Below are 15,668 nucleotides of genomic sequence, written 5' to 3' on the forward strand. Positions count from 1 at the left end.
TTATTTTTAAAGTTACGACTAAATGAGATACGAGCGAAGAGTGATTGATTTCGAAATACAATTTGTAATTTATTATGAACCTGTATCACCTAACATCAAGAAGGAAACTGATTTCTTTGCCTTGCTTCTCATTCAGCAGTTGGTCTCAGGAAAACTGAGACCCGAGAAACTATAAACAATCAGCACACTAACCCAGCGCGGCGCTTTGTTGATACAAACAAAAAAAAATCGGACAATTATAAAAGACACAAAACCAGTAAATAAGCAACTGCAGTCAGATTGTTGAATTGAATGTTCATTCTATTTTTGGTTCCGAACTCTTTAAAGAGGGTCTGTCACGGATTCTCTTTGCGCGATGCTGTTAGAAACAGTGTAATATGACACTACCTCGCCCACACTACCTCAGGGTCAACACAACAGAAGGGGCCGAAAAACAGTCGATGCGTGTGAACTGCTCACAATCGCAGCTGACATATTCTTAGAAATACTGAGGTATATTTATCGGCGTATACAGTCAGGAGCAAATATGGATTGGATAAGAACGATTCCTTACACTACCTTGATCCTTTCTTTCCATCTTTCTCGCACTTCACCCTCGCAGGGATTGATCTTAGTGGAATACATAAGCGAAATTAATTATATCAAAAAGGAGCAAGTGCTGCATAAGGGTACTTTTCAAACATGCTACTTGCTACAGTCACGGACACTTCTGGGTGGTACTTGTACTGCATTTTTTTTTATTTTTCTCGGTTATTTGACTTGTACAAAACATTTGATTAGGTGTCCAAAACTATGCAACAATAGTACAAATATCCTGCACTGTTTACTTTTCAATTGTTGAAACTGGTACATCAGCATCTACTTGAACTGCCACTTTTGATTTTGATCTCTATCGGTTATTTGACTTGTACAAAAATTTTGATTTTGTGTACAAAATTGTACAAAAATAGTACAAAATTCCTGCACTGTTTATTTTCGGATTCTCTAAAATGTACTAAAGCATTTACTTGTAGTACCACTTTTGATTTTGATTTTTCTCAGTTATTTGACTTGTACAAAATTTTTGATTTGGTGTACAAAATTGTACAAAAATAGTACAAAATTCCTGCACTGTTTATTTTGGAATTCTAGAAAGTGGTACTACAGCATTTACTTGTAGTACCACTTTTGATTTTGATTTTTCTCGGTTATTTGACTTGTACAAAATTTTTGATTTGGTGTACAAAATTGTACAAGAATAGTACAAAATTCCTGCACTGTTTATATTCGGTTTCTCTAAAATGTACTAAAGCATTTACTTGTAGTACCACTTTTGATTTTGATTTTTCTCGGTTATTTGACTTGTACAAAATTTTTGATTTGGTGTACAAAATTGTACAAAAATAGTACAAAATTCCTGCACTGTTTTTATTCGGTTTCTCTAAAATGTACTAAAGCATTTACTTGTAGTACCACTTTTGATTTTGATTTTTCTCGGTTATTTGAATTGTACAAAATTTTTGATTTGGTGTACAAAATTGTACAAAAATAGTACAAAATTCCTGCACTGTTTATTTTGGAATTCTAGAAAGTGGTACTACAGCATTTACTTGTAGTACCACTTTTGATTTTGATTTTACTCAGTTATTTGACTTGTACAAAATTTTTGATTTGGTGTACAAAATTGTACAAAAATAGTACAAAATTCCTATAATGTTTTTTTGTGATTTCATGAATGTGGTACTACAAGTAAATGGAGTCCCCCTTCCCCCACCCACCGAGTTGAAGGACGTCTCGTCCAAATAATAAACATGTTTCTTCTCACTGCGATATATTTTAATACCGCGGAGATTCTTTTGTCGTCAAACAACAAACAATCGTTTCCTCTTGCTAAACTCAAACCGCAAATCATTCAACACCCGTGATACAATTCGTGTGCACATTGACGGCAAATCACCTCACGCCCTGTTTTACTTTGATCTTGTTGCCGCAAGGAGGATTATGCATTTAAAACAACTTGCTTGACTTTGAAGAACATTTCCTTTCGGATGAAGCCCAAAATAACATTCGGGTAAAACCGCGCGCTGAACAGGAGATTCAGCCATTCTCGCCGCTCTACAATAAACATAGGGTTAAAATAGTGGGAGGTGCAACACTGGTATCAGCGATTTCACGCGCTCTGCAACGCATTCAGTCTCGCTCGACTCGCTCTAAAGTTTCAATGTCTCTTCAACGCATTACAGATTCGAGTTGGCGAATCTGCGGTTCTAAGTTCGTCTGCACAGTGATTGCAACCAATTAAGTCCATACCTGCTAATCAATGTATTATTTTGTCTGTATATTACAAATTAAATAACTGTTTTCTTGCAAGTATGCAGTTGTGTCGGAATAAAACCCGTCTCAGTGGAACTATATTCTTGCGCGCACGTTTGGATCTACATATGCTAAAACCTGCTGCAAGGTTGACCTGACGCAGGGCTTAGTTGTACGAATACGCCTTGTTAATTTGTGACCTGTGCACTGGATTCGGGTTATTCGTTTTGTGACGAGGAACATTAATACCACAATGGCGGGCTAATCACGAGAGAAGGAGGGCCTTGGGTCTTCCTAGCCTGCATGAAGCCGACAACGCAGCAGATCATCGCTCAGCGTCGCGACGTCACACCACTAAAACGCCACATCGCCACAAACGACGCCCACAGCCCGATTAGAAGTCATGAAATGATACCGCCGAAAGCCGCCAGTCGAGACGCCGACGCCCGACGAGAATTCTACGGAGAGAGAAAGAGAGAGAGAGAGAGAAATTGGAAGATGAAGCGACACCAGCCCACACTTAGATCTACCGTCTAGAAGAGAAGATTGAGATAATGAAGCGACACCTACTGCGTCTTGAGACGACGCCGACGTCCCGCGTGAGATTAGCAGCGAGAATCCACGAGTACCCCCGGTAAAGGAACTTCGCCCGTTTTCGCCGTCCCCCCATAGAGAGAGAGAGAGACGATGCGAAGCAATTAATCGCTCCATTACGAGGCCGACAAGATTATCGCCGTGATGTTGAAGCGTAAAAGGAAGGTGTGTCCCAGAAGATTGCGAAGTGCCGCTACAAAGAAGTAGCGTGGGGAAGTGTTAGTGTCGCAAAGAGGACCGCGGGTTAATGTCACGCCGCCGTTTAGAGGACTACGATAAACGTCGCTGAAACGTCTAGAACGCCGAGATGGTATAGTATACTACTGTTAATTTTCTATATGTGTGAGTGATCATCTACCCAAGCCTCCAAAGATCGGCCGTCGGACGAAAATATACCAGTATTTAAAATTAAAAGTCGCGAAGGTATTGATTATAATTATTTCTCGCCAGCATCATCTAAATTTCACGACAATTGCTAATTCGGAAGATATATTCACAGCATACTGTTGTTTTTTCACGCTCTGCGCCGAACTGTTGAGTAATAATGTTTATTTATGTCACCTTATATGCTTTACTCGGTAAATATTTATTTAAAACGGCATAAATCGTGTATCTCTTGCAGAGATCACCTCTCAAGTTTGCTAAGTGAGGAAGTAAGTTAAGTTCGTGCTATTTTTAATATATTCATACATAAGTGTCTTCACTTTTCAGTCTGTAAACATGTGTGCCTTGCAGTTGATATCTAAGCCTAATGTTATTGAAGTTCCAAGGCGCATTAGTGATAATTCTATAACAATTATTTAAATGTTTTAATAAATTGCAAGAATAAAAAGTTTACGTGTCTTGCCCGTTGGCAGAATGTAATGAGCACGCGCAGATGAAAGTTTTGTATCTTTAATTCTAAGCAAATTAACGTCTTCGGGCGCAGTTTAATATTCATAAGAAAAACTAAATATTGCATGGTGTCTAAAAAAGGGCCAATGTATTTATCTTAATGTAATTTTTCCCCTGCGGTATGAGAGAGTGTGTGAATGCTTGAATGATAGTGAGGGGTTGTGTAATGTGTTTTTTTTTTACTTTTTTTATATAATATACATTTTTGTTATTTATGATTTGGCTATGATTTGTGTTCATACAAATAGTATACTAATCCTCATAACTACTGGTATTTATATTTTAGTTCAACGTTAAGTCAGCAAAGCATTTCTGCTGGCTAACATCAATTATTATTATTATCTACGTTATTATTATTATTATTATTATTGATTATTATTATTCAACGTCACTTTATGCACGAGTCGGCTATTCGTCGGGGGTAAAAACCGATCCGGTCACACGTACCCTGGAATCAAAACCGTTAGCTGGGCCCGACACCTAGGAAGGAGACTTCGGTCTCCGGACTAAGTGTCAAACAGAGGTCATGTACCAAAGGTCCCGGTGAGAAATGGATATCCAGGGGACATCCAATGGATGTCTATTAGATATTCCTGGATATCTGTTAGATATCCAGAACTCTCGACCTAAATATCCAAGAGATATCCAATGGATGTCTTTTGGAGATTTGGAATTTATAGATCTGTCCTGTCATGGTTCTATGAGCGTCCGACAATTGGTAGATTGGGGTTAGGCGTAGAGCTGACAACTCTTCATTGTAAGAAAGTTGTCAAGAAGCAACAACATGGGACCATGGATGTTCCTAAGGTAAAATATTCAGGAGGTTAAATAGTCCCTCATTCGGATCTCCGGACGGGAACTACTTTGGGAGGTCCCTGGACTAAGGATAGGATGTACAGTAGGAATAAGGATATTAAATTAGGTACCTGGAATGTTCTGAGCCTTTACCGGCCTGGAGCATTTCACTCTACAGTTAATGAGGTAGTTACGTAAGTATAAATTACTATCCGTGACAAAAATATTGAGCCCTCTGTTTGCGTGCTTGTAAAATTGTACTCCGTGGGTGGAAAAAAAGTCAAATATACCTCATTGGAAAGCTTCAAGTATCTATTTTTTAATAAGCGTCATCTAAAATTATTCTTCGTTGCATTTTCGTATTATAATAAAAAATTAACTAAAAAGTGTAGTTTTTTCTTCCAGTTTGCAAGAACGGGGAACTTAACATCATACAGTTCATAATCCACAATTGATATAATATTGAGATTTCTTGTGCGTGAGGACGGATTGTTTTTGCATCTCTGTGGAAGAAGTCAAATGCAGATCTTCACTAGATGCTTCAAAAATTCAAATTTTAGGCAAACGTGCAATCTTGAAATGCGTAATTGCAAATTTAATTAAATTGTAAAAAGCCGTTTATATGACACATTTGATCCAAATCCAGAAGTTTAACATGTGTATCTCAAGTATGGCCACAGATATAAATTATTATTGACCACTCCTAATTTGGTAAACGCGCGGATGACCTATGGCGAGATGCGACCAATCTCAGACTTCATAACAAAGGAAAACAGCAAGAAACAGTGCAATGAAGAGATCTTATGTATGTGTGCGAGTTCAGGATATATGATAGGAACACAAGAGTGATAAAAGAAAATCTGCATTCGTCTATTACAGCATCTGAACAATGCTTCTCTGTGCACAACAATTCGCTTTGTAACCAAAACTTTCGGCTTACTTTCCCTGTAAAAGCTGCTGGCTGAACGCAAAGTTTAAAGGGCTGCCGGCGGCGTGTGGCAACAAAGCGCACTTCGTCGTAGCAACGAGACTAAAAACGACAATTCTGTCTGTCGTTTTCAATTCGCAGAATATGAAAAGATAAGCCATAAAAATTTGATTTTTATTCCATGCTCATTATTTAGATATGCTTTGCATCGCCATTGGGCTGACCATTACCGAGATTGCAACACTGTTATTAAACATTAATATTGGCTGTTCCACAAATGATAGCAACTTTTTATATTGCCGAGATATTTACACATAAACAAGCTTCAATTACAAGAAATTTCATATTTTTACGACTGGTTTTCAAGAAGCTACACACGATTGAATTCGACTTACATAAAACACACACGAAAAAACTACACTTTTACGAACATTTTTGTTTGAATAGAGAACAGACAGAGTTAAAATCAATTTGTCTTGCTTTTTTCTAAAAGTAGACACTTGTTGCTTTCCAATGAGGTATATTTGACTTCTTTCCTCCCACAGAGTACAATTTTACAAGCACGTAAACAGAGGGCTCAATATTTCTGTAACGGATATTAGACATAGTAACTGTCCAGGAAGTTAGGTGGCCAGGAAAAAGTAACTGTAAAATTAAAAAATATACTTTTTCATCAGACTTCTTTATAAATAATAGAATTATCTCGGCTCTTAAAACAGTAGAATTAACTCTATGAACAGCCCGGTATCCGCTTCCGTGCAACAAAATGAGAAAAAACAAAACTGTGTTTTCCTGCAGGCTTTCAATCATTCAGAACAGAAGGCAAGGGCAGCTGGTTCATGGAGAGCATCTGTAACGAGCTGAAGGAGAGAGGAACTCAACTTGACCTGCTGACCCTAATGACTCGGGTGGCTCGAAGGGTTGCTGTGGAGTACGAGAGCTACAGCTCGGACGAAAAACTGAATGAGAAGAAGCAGATACCGTCCATCGTGAGCATGCTGATCAGAAAGATATACTTCAGACCCAAGGTACGTTTTCAATTCTTAATGTGTAGTTCAATAGGGTTCAGCATAACCAAATCGATATTCGGTTGTTTCAGGGCCGAGGAATGTTCCGCAAGAGTAGCCAACAACTCGGATCCAATTTCAAATTGTCAAAGCTTATTTTATGCACTTCGCGTTCAGAAAATTCAAGTGTGACCTTTCATTGCCGAGAGAACGTTACAGCCCCTATGAGCTCATGCAAATTGCCAACATGGGAAAGTTTCTGAATCATTTTGGTAGAGCAAGAGGCTCCCAACTACACACACAGAGAAAGCTTTTAAGTAGGGCTACCATACGTCCTGGTTTTCCCGGACATGTCCTCTTTTCGGACCCTGAAATTTGCGTCCGGGCGGGTTTTTACTTTCTTTTAAAATGTCCGGGTATTTACTTTTATCCAATCATCATAGGTCAGAGATCACGAAGTTACAACTTTTCGAATCATTAAACGTCTGATGTTGGCAGTACTGGACGATGCGCTAAGCGTTAGTCGTTTGTTGTTACAGTTTCAAGTTCCGGTCGATGTGATTTCCGCGTCATTCGTTTGTTCGTGTTTCGAAGTGGAAGTTAGATTTTGCGAACACGGTGTAAGCTACTCATATGCCTAAAAGAAAGTGCAAGTTTACTAATGAGTTACAAGAAAGGTATTCATGTTTTAGACGTGGTAGAGACGATTTTGAAGGCGAGTGTATGGTTTGAAAACCCGGTACATATGTGTCTGTGGCAAAGAAAGGAGGGTTAGGCTTGCAAGCACACATGGAGTGCGAAAAGTACAAAAGAGCCGTCAGAGGTGAAGCTTCATCTACAAAACTGACTCAGTTTTTCACGAAACCTGGCAGTGAACATGAAGATAAACTAAGTGCTGCAGAAGGTTCTTTAGTGGCAGTATAATATCATGGAGAATAATATTTTATTTAATGGTGATAAATTGTGTGATTTATGTAATGTTTTCGTGTTTGAGAATAAATTGATGGTGTGTGTGGCTTTCGAAGAAAATGTCCTCCTTTTAGCATTTCAAAATATGGTAGCCCAATTTTAAGCCAGTGTTATGCCTGTAATGAGCCCTGGCATCAATTATACCGAGTCGCAAGAGCTTCGTTAGATCCAGTGGTTCACAAAAAAATTAAATCTAATTTCATATTTGTTAACAAGCCTGAACATAATCAAACTGTTACTCTTTATGATTATACCATAATTTGTTAAATAATATTTAATTTGAAGGATACAGTTTAATTAATGTATGTTTTTTTTAAAAAAAAAATGGAAAGGTGCACGAGTACAATTGCTTGGTTCATCTCAAGGTTCATCTAATCGACTTTAAAAAGAAATTTGCCGGTGTAACGGGGAATTTGGACTCCGTAGAAAAGTGACTGTACAGTCAATTTTCTACGCAGTCCGAATTCCCCGTCTTCGTGACGGGGAATTTGGACTCCGTAGAAAAATGACTGTACAGTCAATTTTCTACAGAGAAAAATGACTGCCCTTTTCAGTTCCCGTCAATTAAGCAGGGGGTAAAATATCCCCGTAGAAAAATGACTGCCTGTCAATTCCCACTTAAAAGAGGGGGTACAAAATCCCCGTAGAAAAGTGACTGCCCAATTAAATCCTGCTTATATTAGGAGGGGGTACAATTTCCCCGTAGAAAAGTGACTGCCCCCTTAAATCCTGCTTATATTAGGAGAGGGTATAATTTCCCCGTAGAAAAGTGACTGCCCGTTAAAATCCTGCTTATATTAGGAGGGGGTATAATTTCCCCGTAGAAAAGTGACTGCCCTATTAAATCCTGCTAATATGAGAAGGGGGTACAATTTCTCCGTAGAAAAGTGACTGCCCCCTTATATCCAGCTTATATTAGGAGGGGGTACAAATTCCCCGTAGAAAAGTGACTGCCCCCTTAAACCCTGCTTATATTAGGAGGGGGTACAATTTCCCCGTAGAAAAGTGACTGCCCCTTTAAATCCTGCTTATATTAGGAGGGGGTATAATTTCCCCGTAGAAAAGTGACTGCCCTTTTAAATCCTGCTAATATGAGAAGGGGGTACAATTTCCCCGTAGAAAAGTGACTGCCCTATTAAATCCTGCTAATATGAGAAGGGGGTACAATTTCCCCGTAGAAAAGTGACTGCCCCCTTATATCCTGCTTATATTAGGAGGGGGTACAAATTCCCCGTAGAAAAGTGACTGCCCCCTTAAATCCTGCTTATATTAGGAGGGGGTATAATTTCCCCGTAGAAAAGTGACTGCCCCCTTATATCCAGCTTATATTAGGAGGGGGTAGAAATTCCCCGTAGAAAAGTGACTGCCCCCTTAAACCCTGCTTATATTAGGAGGGGGTACAATTTCCCCGTAGAAAAGTGACTGCCCCTTTAAATCCTGCTCACATTAGGGGGGGGTATTATTTCCCCGTAGAAAACTGACTGCCCTTTTAAATCCTGCTAATATGAGAAGGGGGTACAATTTTCCCGTAGAAAAGTGACTGCCCTATTAAATCCTGCTTATATTAGGAGGGGGTACAATTTCCCCGTAGAAAAGTGACTGCCCCTTAAATCCTGCTTATATTAGGAGGGGGTATAATTTCCCCGTAGAAAAGTGACTGCCCATTAAAATCCTGCTTATATTAGAAGGGGGTATAATTTCCCCGTAGAAAAGTGACTGCCCTATTAAATCCTGCTAATATGAGAAGGGGGTACATTTTTCTCCGTAGAAAAGTGACTGCCCCCTTATATCCAGCTTATATTAGAAGGGGGTACAAATTCCCCGTAGAAAAGTGACTGCCCTATTAATTCCTGCTTGTATTAGGAGGGGGTACAATTTCCCCGTAGAAAAGTGACTGCCCCCTTATATCCTGCTAATATTAGGAGGGGGTACAAATTCCCCGTAGAAAAGTGACTGCCCCTTAAATATTGCTTATATTAGGAGGGGGTATAATTTCCCCGTAGAAAAGTGACTGCCTTATTAAATCCTGCTAATATTAGAAGGGGGTACAATTTCCCCGTAGAAAAGTGACTGCCCCCTTATATCCTGCTTATATTAGGAGGGGGTACAAATTCCCCATAGAAAAGTGACTGCCCCCTTTATTCCTGCTTATATTAGGAGGGGGTATAATTTCCCCGTAGAAAAGTGACTGCCTCTTTAAATCCTGCTTATATTAGGAGGGAGTATAATTTCCCCGTACAAGAGTGAGTGCCCTATTAAATCCTGCTAATATGAGAAGGGGGTACATTTTCCCCGTAGAAAAGTGACTGCCCTATTAAATCCTGCTAATATGAGAAGGGGGTACAATTTCCTCGTAGAAAAGTGACTGCCCCCTTATATCCTGCTTATATTACGAGGGGGTACAAATTCCCCGTAGAAAAGTGACTGCCCCCTTAAATCCTGCTTATATTAGGAGGGGGTATAATTTCCCCGTAGAAAAGTGACTGCCCGTTAAAATTCTACTTATATTAGGAGGGGGTATAATTTCCCCGTAGAAAAGTGACTGCCCTATTAAACCCTGCTAATATGAGAAGGGGGTACAATTTCACCGTAGAAAAGTGACTGCCCCCTTATATCCAGCTTATATTAGGAGGAGGTACAAATTTCCCGTAGAAAAGTGACTGCCCCTTAAACCCTGCTTATATTAGGAGGGGGTACAAATTCCCCGTAGAAAAGTGACTACCCCCTTAAATCCTGCTTATATTAGGAGGGGGTATAATTTCCCCGTATAAAAGTGACTGCCCCTTTAAATCCTGCTAATATGAGATGGGGGTACAATTTCCCCGTAGAAAAGTGACTGCCCTATTATATCCTGCAAATATGAGAAGGGGGTACAATTTCCCCGTAGAAAAGTGACTGCCCCCTTATATCCTGCTTATATTAGGAGGGGGTACAAATTCCCCGTAGAAAAGTGACTGCCCCCTTAAACCCTGCTTATATTAGTAGGGAGTATAATTTCCCCGTAGAAAAGTGACTGCCCCCTTAAATCCTGCTTATATTAGGAGGGGGTATAATTTCCCCGTTGAAAAGTGACTGCCCCTTTAAATCCTGCTTATATTAGGAGGGGGTATAATTTCCCCGTAGAAAAGTGACTGCCCCTTTAAATCCTGTTTATATTAGGAGGGGGTATAATTTCCCCGTAGAAAAGTGACTGCCCTATTAAATCCGGCTAATATGAGATGGGGGTACAATTTCCCCGTAGAAAAGTGACTGCCCTATTAAATCCTGCTTATATTAGGAGGGGGTACATTTTCCCCGTAGAAAAGTGACTGCCCTATTAAATCCTGCTAATATGAGAAGGGGGTACAATTTCCTCGTAGAAAAGTGACTGCCCCCTTATATCCTGCTTATATTACGAGGGGGTACAAATTCCCCGTAGAAAAGTGACTGCCCCCTTAAATCCTGCTTATATTAGGAGGGGGTATAATTTCCCCGTAGAAAAGTGACTGCCCGTTAAAATCCTACTTATATTAGGAGGGGGTATAATTTCCCCGTAGAAAAGTGACTGCCCTATTAAACCCTGCTAATATGAGAAGGGGGTACAATTTCACCGTAGAAAAGTGACTGCCCCCTTATATCCAGCTTATATTAGGAGGAGGTACAAATTCCCCGTAGAAAAGTGACTGCCCCCTTAAACCCTGCTTATATTAGGAGGGGGTACAAATTCCCCGTAGAAAAGTGACTGCCCCCTTAAATCCATCTTATATTAGGAGGGGGTATAATTTCCCCGTATAAAAGTGACTGCCCCTTTAAATCCTGCTAATATGAGATGGGGGTACAATTTCCCCGTAGAAAAGTGACTGCCCTATTATATCCTGCAAATATGAGAAGGGGGTACAATTTCCCCGTAGAAAAGTGACTGCCCCCTTATATCCTGCTTATATTAGGAGGGGGTACAAATTCCCCGTAGAAAAGTGACTGCCCCCTTAAACCCTGCTTATATTAGTAGGGGGTATAGTTTCCCCGTAGAAAAGTGACTGCCCCCTTATATCCTGCTTATATTAGGAGGGGTTACAAATTCCCCATAGAAAAGTGACTGCCCCTTTATTCCTGCTTATATTAGGAGGGGGTATAATTTCCCCGTAGAAAAGTGACTGCCCCTTTAAATCCTGCTTATATTAGGAGGGAGTATAATTTCCCCGTAGAAGAGTGAGTGCCCTATTAAATCCTGCTAATATGAGAAGGGGGTACATTTTCCCCGTAGAAAAGTGACTGCCCTATTAAATCCTGCTAATATGAGAAGGGGGTACAATTTCCCCGTAGAAAAGTGACTGCCCTATTAAATCCTGCTAATATGAAAAGGGGGTACAATTTCCCCGTAGAAAAGTGACTGCCCCCTTATATCCTGCTTATATTAGGAGGGGGTACAAATTCCCCGTAGAAAATTGACTGCCCCCTTAAATCCTGCTTATATTAGGAGGGGGTATAATTTCCCCGTAGAAAAGTGAGTGCACTATTAAATCCTGCTAATATGAGAAGGGGGTACAATTTCCCCGTAGAAAAGTGACTGCCCTATTAAATCCTGCTAATATGAGAAGGGCGTACAATTTGCTCGTAGAAAAGTGACTGCCCCCTTATATCCTGCTTATATTAGGAGGGGGTACAAATTCCCCGTAGAAAAGTGACTGCCCCCTTAAATCCTGCTTATATTAGGAGGGGGTATAATTTCCCCGTAGAAAAGTGACTGCCCGTTAAAATCCTGCTTATATTAGGAGGGGGTATAATTTCCCCGTAGAAAAGTGACTGCCCTATTAAACCCTGCTAATATGAGAAGGGGGTACAATTTCCCCGTAGAAAAGTGACTGCCCCCTTATATCCTGCTTATATTAGGAGGGGGTACAATTTCCCCGTAGAAAAGTGAGTGCACTATTGAATCCTGCTAATATGAGAAGGGGGTACAAATTCCCCGTAGAAAAGTGACTGCCCCCTTATATCCTGCTTATATTAGGAGGGGGTATAATTTCCCCGTAGAAAAGTGACTGCCCCCTGAAATCCTGCTTATATTAGGAGGGGGTACAAATTCCCCGTAGAAAAGTGACTGCCCTATTAAATCCTGCTAATATGAGAAGGGGGTACAAATTCCCCGTAGAAAAGTGACTGCCCCTTTAAATCCTGCTTATATTAGGAGGGGGTATAATTTCCCCGTAGAAAAGTGACTGCCCTATTAAATCCTGCTAATATATGAAGGGTGTACAATTTCCCCGTAGAAAAGTGACTGCCCTATTAAATCCTGCTAATATGAGGAGGGGGTACAATTTCCCCGTAGAAAAGTGACTGCCCCCTTATATCCTGCTTATATTAGGAGGGGGTACAAATTCCCCGTAGAAAATTGACTGCCCCCTTAAATCCTGCTTATATTAGGAGGGGGTATAATTTCCCCGTAGATAAGTGACTGCCCTATTAAATCCTGCTAATATGAGAAGGGGGTACAATTTCTCCGTAGAAAAGTGACTGCCCCCTTATATCCAGCTTATATTAGAAGGGGGTACAAATTCCCCGTAGAAAAGTGACTGCCCTATTAATTCCTGCTTATATTAGGAGGGGGTACAATTTCCCCGTAGAAAAGTGACTGCCCCCTTATATCCTGCTAATATTAGGAGGGGGTACAAATTCCCCGTAGAAAAGTGACTGCCCCTTAAATATTGCTTATATTAGGAGGGGGTATAATTTCCCCGTAGAAAAGTGACTGCCTTATTAAATCCTGCTAATATTAGAAGGGGGTACAATTTCCCCGTAGAAAAGTGACTGCCTCCTTATATCCTGCTTATATTAGGAGGGGGTACAAATTCCCCATAGAAAAGTGACTGCCCCCTTTATTCCTGCTTATATTAGGAGGGGGTATAATTTCCCCGTAGAAAAGTGACTGCCCCTTTAAATCCTGCTTATATTAGGAGGGAGTATAATTTCCCCGTACAAGAGTGAGTGCCCTATTAAATCCTGCTAATATGAGAAGGGGGTACATTTTCCCCGTAGAAAAGTGACTGCCCTATTAAATCCTGCTAATATGAGAAGGGGGTACAATTTCCTCGTAGAAAAGTGACTGCCCCCTTATATCCTGCTTATATTACGAGGGGGTACAAATTCCCCGTAGAAAAGTGACTGCCCCCTTAAATCCTGCTTATATTAGGAGGGGGTATAATTTCCCCGTAGAAAAGTGACTGCCCGTTAAAATCCTGCTTATATTAGGAGGGGGTATAATTTCCCCGTAGAAAAGTGACTGCCCTATTAAACCCTGCTAATATGAGAAGGGGGTACAATTTCCCCGTAGAAAAGTGACTGCCCCCTTATATCCTGCTTATATTAGCAGGGGGTACAAATTCCCCGTAGAAAAGTGACTGCCCTATTAAATCCTGCTAATATGAGAAGGGAGATATTACATACTCTCTCATCATTTTGTCGTACATTTCTTGGAACAAGCGACGGAATGTCTTAAACTAACAGCATGTTCCGTACTCTTTGTTTTATCGGGTACTTATTGGCATCCGCTATTACGTCTCCATTTTGCTTTCTCTCTGTTCTATCGTGGACGATTCAGCTGCCTTTTCCTTGAAAGTGTGGATTTTTGTGGCAATGCTTCAGCTGGTCGGCTCAAGTTAATGGGACGTATGCCTTAATTAATCACGTTTGACATAGATATTTACTAGCTTGAAAGAAAATATACTTTATATTTAGTTAATGTGATCAGAGGATTGTAGTAATCAATGTTTTATGCAGCATATAAACTTTCAACGGATAGTCACAAGCCACAGCGAACATAACCACAACTCTATTTCATAATTACACGTACAGAAGGATGAGTTCCACACTGAACTGCTAGCTGACGGGTGCCAGAAATTTCCACTATTACTATCAAAAAGATGTGACTCGTCACTTCCTTCATTATTGTCTCCAAAATCCATGTTTTCTAACGGTGCATGTACAGCCTACGTAGCGGGAAAGTGTGGCTTATGACTATATCACTACACAGATGACCACCTGGTTGGAGAGCCAAAAAGTTCAGTGATGTACATATTATACTGCCATTCGAAAAGAAAAATGACAATGTCTCGCACTTTTTGGACAGTGGGTTGCTTATTGTGCATGATGGTATGTTCAACAACAACAACAACATAAAAATCAAACATGTGGCTTAAGAATATCATCCACTGACTCCTTCATGTGTTAAACATGGTGAATAATATGTAATAGGTTAGTTGCAAACCACAACGAAATTATAAATGTCTGTATTTGATAAAGTTTTTGTATAAATTGAAATACATCACATATTATATTAAAATGCACTACAGCATTATTGAAATACATATTTAGTGAAAAGTGATAAATCATAATTCTCATGCTATATGCATTGTATATTATTTTTTTGTTCAATTTTTTTGAAGTTAAAACAATTGTTTTATTTGACTTGTGTACTCCTGGTGTTTCTGAATCGTATTGATTCTGATCAAAATGTTACAATTAAAACTATAGTCTGTGTGTAGATGTATCTTGTTATTTGTTCCTATGAAAATATGATTAGTGTGTACATAAATATGTTTGTGTGTGTAAGTATGCTTATGTAATATATGTTTCTGTGTAACAAAATTATGATTTATCAACCTCATAACACGAATAACGTGTGTATTCGATTATTTTAAAAATTGATCAAAGGTTCTATCATAAAATGCATCAATGTAATTTTTAAATTCGAGAGTTACTACGGATATGTGGAAGCAACCACTTTCAATTATATTTTACAAGTTATAAAATATTTCCATGTTAAAATATCGCTTCTACGGGCTCTCGTCGTGCTTTTCAAATAAATATAATTACCACAAGGGACAAAGTGTTTTACTTTTTGTTAGTTATGCATAGATTATATAAGAAGTATTTTTATGATGAGAAACCTATTTATTTGTGACAGTACACACACACATTGTGTACAAATTTGTTGTCCAAAATGTTTCAAGAAAATGCAATTCAAATGTCTTGAGTGATGGATTGATTGAGTTAGCGTTTTAATTTATGCACACTAAGTCTAATCAAGAATGGACCCACAGTTTAAAGTTGGATCCGAATTACTATGTGCCTCCACCGGGTATTGAACCCAGGACACCTTTATCACCCTACTCAAATGGTAGACTCATTCAAATGTTTTGATGAACATTCAAATG

At 39.5% G+C, this 15,668-nt stretch overlaps 1 protein-coding gene across 1 annotated transcript in view; it reads left to right on the forward strand.

Moving 5' to 3' along the window:
* The first annotated feature begins 6,350 nt into the window (after nt 1-6,350).
* The window catches only part of LOC145995239 (caspase-1-like), a 37,948-nt gene continuing 28,630 nt past the window's right edge, over nt 6,351-15,668 (forward strand). Inside the window, exon 1 of the mRNA XM_083131804.1 lies at nt 6,351-6,531. Within this exon, the coding sequence (XP_082987930.1) occupies nt 6,403-6,531 (129 nt within the window). The 5' untranslated portion in view covers nt 6,351-6,402. The remainder of the gene's footprint in view (nt 6,532-15,668) is intronic.

Source organism: Lepisma saccharinum, chromosome 11 (assembly GCF_977018435.1).
Source record: "Lepisma saccharinum chromosome 11, izLepSacc3.1, whole genome shotgun sequence".
Lineage (NCBI taxonomy): Eukaryota > Metazoa > Arthropoda > Insecta > Zygentoma > Lepismatidae > Lepisma > Lepisma saccharinum.